General features: G+C 42.4%; 2 protein-coding genes across 2 annotated transcripts; one reads left to right on the top strand and one right to left on the bottom strand.

Moving 5' to 3' along the window:
- Positions 1–608: 608 nt before the first annotated feature.
- Positions 609–1,800, top strand: LOC104614377 (chromosome unknown open reading frame, human C1orf174; the record flags this gene model as incomplete). The annotated part of the gene is made up of 2 exons (XM_010295390.1): positions 609–1,109; positions 1,690–1,800. Coding segments are annotated over 2 exons (612 nt in total), but the record flags the coding sequence as incomplete, so codon positions are not given.
- A 2,905-nt stretch (positions 1,801–4,705) lies between these two features.
- On the bottom strand, positions 4,706–6,993 carry DFFB (DNA fragmentation factor, 40kDa, beta polypeptide (caspase-activated DNase); the record flags this gene model as incomplete). The annotated part of the gene is made up of 5 exons (XM_010295389.1): positions 4,706–4,922; positions 5,458–5,558; positions 5,775–5,945; positions 6,112–6,191; positions 6,886–6,993. Coding segments are annotated over 5 exons (677 nt in total), but the record flags the coding sequence as incomplete, so codon positions are not given.
- Positions 6,994–6,996: the final 3 nt, after the last annotated feature.

The following is a 6,996-nucleotide window of genomic DNA, read 5'->3' as shown; positions in this document are numbered from 1 at the left end:
GGCAGGAGCAGTGCCGGGGGTGCGGCTAATTATTAAACAGCTGCAAACTGAGCATCACTATGAGGGAATCACCTGGAGAGTTTAAGTAAATTCCTCGCTTTTCCTACCTTCCCGCCACTTTTGTTAGGCGCCTGCGTGCAAAAATACGGCGCAGGGGCATATTTGGGTGCTGCAGGGCCAGCTTTTGGATTCATTACGGTGCAAAGGCTGGCGGCAGGCTGCGGTAGGCTGCTGGCTGGTGCGCCGTGCCGCTAGCAAGCGGTGGGATGCTTTGCTGTACCAGGTGATAGTTCATTCTGCTACGTTAATTGCCATTACAGCATCCTTAAGAAAATAGCAAAATGGTGATTAGCCACGTACGGTGCTGGTTTATGCTTTGAGAAGTGGCTTTCCACTGGTGACGGACTGTGTACATTGGGGTTTAGTGTAAGCTATCTGCTCCTCTTTTCTTCTTTCCATGTCCACTTTCTACTAATAATTTTTCTTAGCGATGCAGCTTTGGATCAAGGTGCCGCTCACCTTGTTCCACATCCAGCCTTGCAACTAAAGAGATGTGGTGATTTCATTTATTTCAAGTAAGCTTTAGGATCTTACCTTTTTTCTGACAGTCTTCTTCACAGAAAGCAGCTGATGGACGACCCTCAAAGAGGCTAAAATGTGAAAAAAACAGTCCAGTAAAATCAGAACTAGAAAGACTTACACGTGGAAGTGGAAACCTTGCTGCATTGGGGGAAACATCTAAAACATCCGATGGGGATCAACCTTCAGAAGATCGCGGAATCTGCAATATAATTCAACAGAAAAAAGGTGAAAGCATTCCAGAGACTAATGAAGACAAACAGGAAAAGGAGCACAGTGTTGCTCTCAAGACACATGCAGTGAAATCAAGCAGTGCTCCATCAAAAACAGACAGTGATGAAAATCTGGACAATCCTGGCTGCAGTGAAGAGGAGAGCAGCTGTGAGAGTGTACTTTCAGATAGGTCTAGCTTGGAGGATAGAGATCGCCCAAAGAAGCCGCTACAGCTAGGCACTAGTGCTTTCTTGGATGAAGACAGCAACCAGCCGATGCCAGTGGACCGGTTCTTTGGAGATGTCCAGTTTATACAGGTAAGGTGATGACAGTCTGTTCGCTCTACAGACTCAGCTCTGTTCCACTTCAGTCTTGCATCTTCAAACAAAATCAGGCTAGCCTCAAAATTGTAGACAAACTTGACCAGCATTGGTAGACATCTGGAGCCGTGTCCCTGTCCCCTATATAGAATTATTGTATATAATTATGAAATTAATTGCCACGGCAAGTTAATTTCAGATGTGAAATCTTTCTTGGTTAGATTTTTTTTTTTCCTTTTAGGTGTTTCATGGGGACTGGTATTTAGCAGAAGTCATGGCTGGTATTAGCGGGAGTAGCGAGGATTCGTTCATGGAGCATTTCACCCTCTCTGAACCTTCTCCAGCATGCAGAAGGGATGCCAGCCCTCATGTTGACCATGGGCCGTGACTGGTTCAGGCAAGCTCCTCTGAGAGCTCCTTTGCTTTAGCTGTGGGTTTATGCCACCGCTTCCAAGTGAAGAGGTGTGTGCTGCTGCCTCGAGTATCAGATGTGGAAGTACGTGCGCTGTTGCAGAGGCAGGAAGTCTGCCATTTGCTGCAACAGACTTTCCATAATGATTTTATCGTTTTCTTAAAGGATCTCCCAGCAGTTTCACTCCCAAGCACAACAATGAGCAGGAGAGAATTCCGAAAGCTACATTTCATTGCAAAGGAAGAGGAGGAGGAGGAGGAAGAGGATGTCATCTAACAACAAACTGTAAACAAATGAAACCTTTTTTTCTTTTTCTTTGCAACCATGTAATGATGGTGGCTATGTCACTAACATAAGGTGTCTGCTTTTGCCTTTTCTCAGAGACAGAATAGCTGGTAGAGTTTACTTTTCTGGAATTGGCAGGTAACAGTATTCTGCCATGGTTATCGGGGGCAAAGATTGACTGGATTTTCAGTAATGTGGGAATAAATTGTAATTTATCATTTTACCACTAATATTTAGGAAAAAAACAGGGAAAATAAACATTCTTACAGCTTTTTTATAAATTAGGAGCCCATACCTAGGGTGAACATTTGGTCTTGCTCCTTTTTTAAAAATAGCCAAGGAAACCATGTTAGAACAAGTTCCTTTTTCTTTTAATTCTGCGATGTCTGCCATTGTGGCATCCAGTTACTAACGCAGCCAGTTGAGTACCCAGTACAAAGAGGGACACGGGCCCCTGTTGTGTAAGTTGTGTTGCATCGTTTACATCTAAGCCAGAATCAATTAAACCTCTAAAATGCAGTTCTGCTGGGCAAAACTAAATGCACGGATGTTGGTGTGAGTTTAGTGGTGTCACTCTGTGGAAGTGAAGTTTTTATTGCATGGCAGTTCTCTGAACAACCGCCATGTGAAGCTGCCTGCTTCCCTCTTCCGCCAGACCAGCCGTAAGCACTACCTTTTCTAATAGTTGGGTGATGCAGCTCGTGCAGTATTTTTAATTAACTTCCAAGGGTTATGAATAGCAATTTCATTAACGCTGGTGGTGATAAAGGAGAAATAAAATCTCTTGGTGTTGGACTCGGTAGGCAAATGAGTACCGATTGCTAAGGATATGGGTCACTCCACCAAATTTGTTAGTGTGGCCTGCATTTTTAGAAAATAATGAGCAACCTCGTATGATTTCAGGAACTGTTAACTCACCCGATGTTTATGATAATACTCCTTTGACAATGTGATTATAAGCTTCCAGATCTTTATTGTTATAAATAGTTTCTTCTACATTGCTAAAAATACAGAGGAAGTGTTATCAGCAGATGGTTTCAATAAATATTAATTTCTACAGCTATAGCCCGTTAAACATTCAAAAGTTGTAAGCCAAACAAATTGTATATGCATGACATGTTAATTTATTCACACTTCCACTCCAGCTGATGCATTGTTTGTGTCAACGATATTTCTTGGCTCCTTTTCACTCCAATTCTGTAACATAGAAAAATCTAATTTTTTAATAGCATATTCATGGTTTGCAGCACAACTCCATCTTGAAGTAGCTCTCCCAGCTTTCCTTAAATGCCATATTTGCTACCGTCTCTTTCTAACAAATACATCTTTGTGCCCAGATGTTCGTTTTAGTTCCTGCGCTCTGCAAAATGGTGATTTTTAGTTTGTAGGAAGTGTGCCACACAGATGACATTGTGGTTGTCATCAGAATCTTAGCTGTGATGCTTTCTCCAATGTCAGAACTGTGTAGCGTGCATTTCCATCATAGTTACTGATGATCTATATTCAGTAAGGCAATCTGGAAGGATCGACTCAATGCATTGGCATTAGAACTCCTGTATTTAAAATGCACCTACTTACTTTTCATGTTGAAACGACTGGGACCAGGATTCAGCTTCTCATTTGAAGTAAGAAAATACTCTCTGTAGCAAAGCTCCTGCATTTCTAAGACCCATTAAGTTAGGCTCACACAGCAATACTGTCTTAATACAATTCTGCGTGGACTAGCTGGCTTTGCTGGGGTAAGAAAGAGGGCCAGCGGCATGGGGGAAAACAGAACTCTTGCCTAGAGATGAGGAATGTTATTTACATGGCAGCAAGTAACTGCTGCTCTGTTCATAAATGCAGTTCCCTGCACTCAGTCCTTCTAGTTTGTGTTGGCCATGCTATATTACACCACTTGTGCACCTCTGCCTCCACATACACACACAGAGAGATGGCAGCAATTTTAATTAAAAAAAAAAAAAATTTAATTTTTTAAAAAATATTTTTTTAATTAAAAAAAAAATCACATTGTTTACACTGTCAGTCCCTAAAAGTTCAGTTGCTATCGGCTGATACTAAAAAAAAAAAAGTCAAGTAAAAATTGATCGATTTGTATTTTGTTACCTGAGGTAGGAAGTGTTTTACAAAAGCAGTATTCTCTGAAGCAGCAGGTAAACACAATTATACAGTGACATTGCTTGTATTGCTTCAAGCAAACTCAGGCTAAAGAGGCAGAAACTGTTTGAAAGGAGAGGGAAATCAATGGGAAAGATGAGAGGGAACAAAGGTGGTAAAAGCAAAGATAGGCCATGGCCTTGCTCTTCCTTTGAGGAAATGCAGGTCTAAAGCAACAGCAAATGGAGTGGCCATGGACTCTCAGAGAAGAGCCAGCAGCTCTGCTCCTGATCGCCCTTTGGCATACCTAAAATACAGCAGCTGTCTACCTGGAAAAGGCACAGAGCAAAATAATTATCCTCAAGTATTCTTTGGCTTAATGTTCAGAGCAACGTGAAGCTCCACATCCCCTCAGGTTAGTTTTTAAGAAATGTTTTGTCTAAGTTTCATTTCCGTGTACTGCAAGTTTTGGGCCCAGATTTGTCCTGGCAAGAAAGAGATCGTAGGGTGTCATCGGTGTCAGCCACTGGCCTTGTTTTTATACCTGACTCACAGCTGTATTTTATCGCACTTAACACAGCGTGATCTAAGGAAGGCTTGTCGTAAGTGAGAAGGCAGGAGAGTAGAATTAGGCATGGTATGAATCTATGTGTTGCTAAGTAATTCAACTGCAATCTCACAAGTCTCTTTTGCCAGGGACTCTATAAATGTTTTTTTTTGTTTAAGAAACTAGAGCTATTTAAAAATGGCACCGTATGACACTATTTTGGAAAAAAGCAAGTCAATTCTAGAGATAGTACTATGAAATCTTGTGGTTTTGCTTCCTTTTTCTGTAAATTTTACTTTTGTCACAGCTGAGATTATGATTGGTTTTCTTATGGCAAGCAATATGCACGAGTTTTAAATTATCCACAGTAAACAATAGCTGATAGAAGTACTCCCAGTTCACTTCTCTTCCATCTCGTGTTTTGACAGCTTCTGCCAGTTCTGGGACAACAGCACGTTTCTTCTCTATTCTTCAGTACATGAAAGAGAAAACAATGCTTGCCATCAAAAGTTTTTTCATAATGATCAAGTCTCCATCCTCCTTTAGAGCCAGGCAGAATTTGAATTTTTTCACTGTAACTGTGTCACATAACTGGTTTATGTTTTTTTCATGTTTTCACATAACTGTTTATGATTTTGTTTTTTTTTTTTTCCCTGAGGAAATTAGTTTCACAAATCCTGCTGGCTTCACAAGTGTACAATGCCTGCGAATGGGCTAGAGGGTTTGGGCCAGAGAGTAGCCTGAACAAGGGGTAACACAGCAAAGAGGTGTATGTTTCCATACAAAGAAAATCTGAACGGAAGCAAAGCAACTAATAATCGCTCTTCAGGATTTTATGTTATCAGAAAGAGCTGCATCATCCAAGCATCTTTCATCATAACGCACTATTCATAGTGGAGCTACCTGCTCAGTGGGCAAGGGGTAAAGACTCAGTGGCTACACCTTTCCTGGCTAGGAAGAAGGGCATGAAACAGGATGAGTTTGGACTAATACTTCATACATACATGTGATCGAGATTCCAGGTACTGAAGAGGATTCTGCTTTCCCTGTTACCGTAGGGGTTGATAGAATGTTTACATGGGCAGTCATCTCTATCAAAAGGGCCCTGTAGAACAAGACGGCTACAATGAAAGGCGTATTGCTGGCCACCCCGGCATGGCCCTCCCACTTGCTGGAACTACCCAAAGGTCGATCATGCACACTACCATAACGTCACTCCGCCAAAGCAAGCATGCAAGTAACTGTTTCCGTCCTCTAATGGCGTTGCTGCTGCTTGCTTGTTGGAACCACGACTCTCTGCTTTAGAAAGGGCTGAACTTACCTGACAAGAGAACCATCCCTCTGCAGTGCACAGGCGGACTGCCTCCTCCTCTCTTCTGTCGAAGTAGCACCCATTGTATTTCACGGATTTCAGTTTATCTGACATCAGGTCAGTTATCCTTTTATACGCATCTCTTGCTGTAGGATGAACATTTGAAATAAAACTACTAACCTAGAGGGGAAAAGAACCACCACCAGTCATTCCTTGGTGCCTGTAGCAGCCCAAGGCTCTTTTCCACCATCAGTATGTTGCACCATAGAAGTGTTTCATATATAGTGGTCACAGAATTACTTTTACTAGCAGCTTGAAAATACGTTACTCCAACAGGAACTTTTACCTCTTTCATGTAGCTTCGTATTCTGCTTTCACAAGTGTATCGCATGTAGCTTGATTTGTTCTTAAAACGGGACTCTAGACCTAAAGGGAGTTAGATTGTGTTGTAACTTGGTACTTTTAGTGCTGTGCTTCTGCATAGGTGGGTGTTTATCCCTTCTTTTTACAGTCTCGGTAGGTGCAATTTTTTTTTTTCTTTCTCATTTCTCTTTTACTGGTTGAAGACCACCCTGCTTTTAGCATGTGAAAGGACCACGCAGAGCATCTGCTGTGAGAGTCGCTGATATTAATGTTGATGTTAAGTGTTTCTCATTAAGGCACATACACAGAATGCTGAGAGACTGTGAAGAGAGAACTGAACTGGTCAGGAAGAACTGCAGCAATGACTGGGGAATGGCAGGGGGAACTTGCAAAGACAGTAGAACGAAAACATAAAGCAAGGTTCGCTGGCTGCTTGCAAAATTGTCAATATACTATTAGTAAATTGTTAAAAGATTGTACATACAGATCTATGTTAACATGGGAAAAAAAAAAGTATCCTAGAGTGGTCTTGGACAGAGCAATAGGGAACACCGGTTTTCTACTATTTTCTGAGAGTAAATATGCTTAAAGAAACCTACAAAGGTGTGCTGATGTAAGCGACCAGGTACCAAACCCCACCGGCCAGAAGGGCTCCCCGCTTTTCACACTGCTTTTCGTTAAGGGCCAGTCAGATTGTCCGCAGTGATGCTGGAGCTGGCCCAGCCTGCTGCCCCCAGGCAGCTCCCGCCAGGCGTACCTTCAAACCACTTCTCGTCGTCCTCCTTGTCCTCGGCCAGGATGTTTTCGTTCAGGTTGTGAATGAGATCCACCAGCAGCTTCTGCCTCCCGGGGGCCCGCTCGTCCGAGA

Source organism: Phaethon lepturus, unplaced genomic scaffold (assembly GCF_000687285.1).
Source record: "Phaethon lepturus isolate BGI_N335 unplaced genomic scaffold, ASM68728v1 scaffold34509, whole genome shotgun sequence".
NCBI classification, from domain to species: Eukaryota; Metazoa; Chordata; class Aves; order Phaethontiformes; family Phaethontidae; genus Phaethon; species Phaethon lepturus.
Note: the sequence above shows the minus strand (reverse complement) of the source record. Positions and strands in the feature narration are given on the sequence as shown.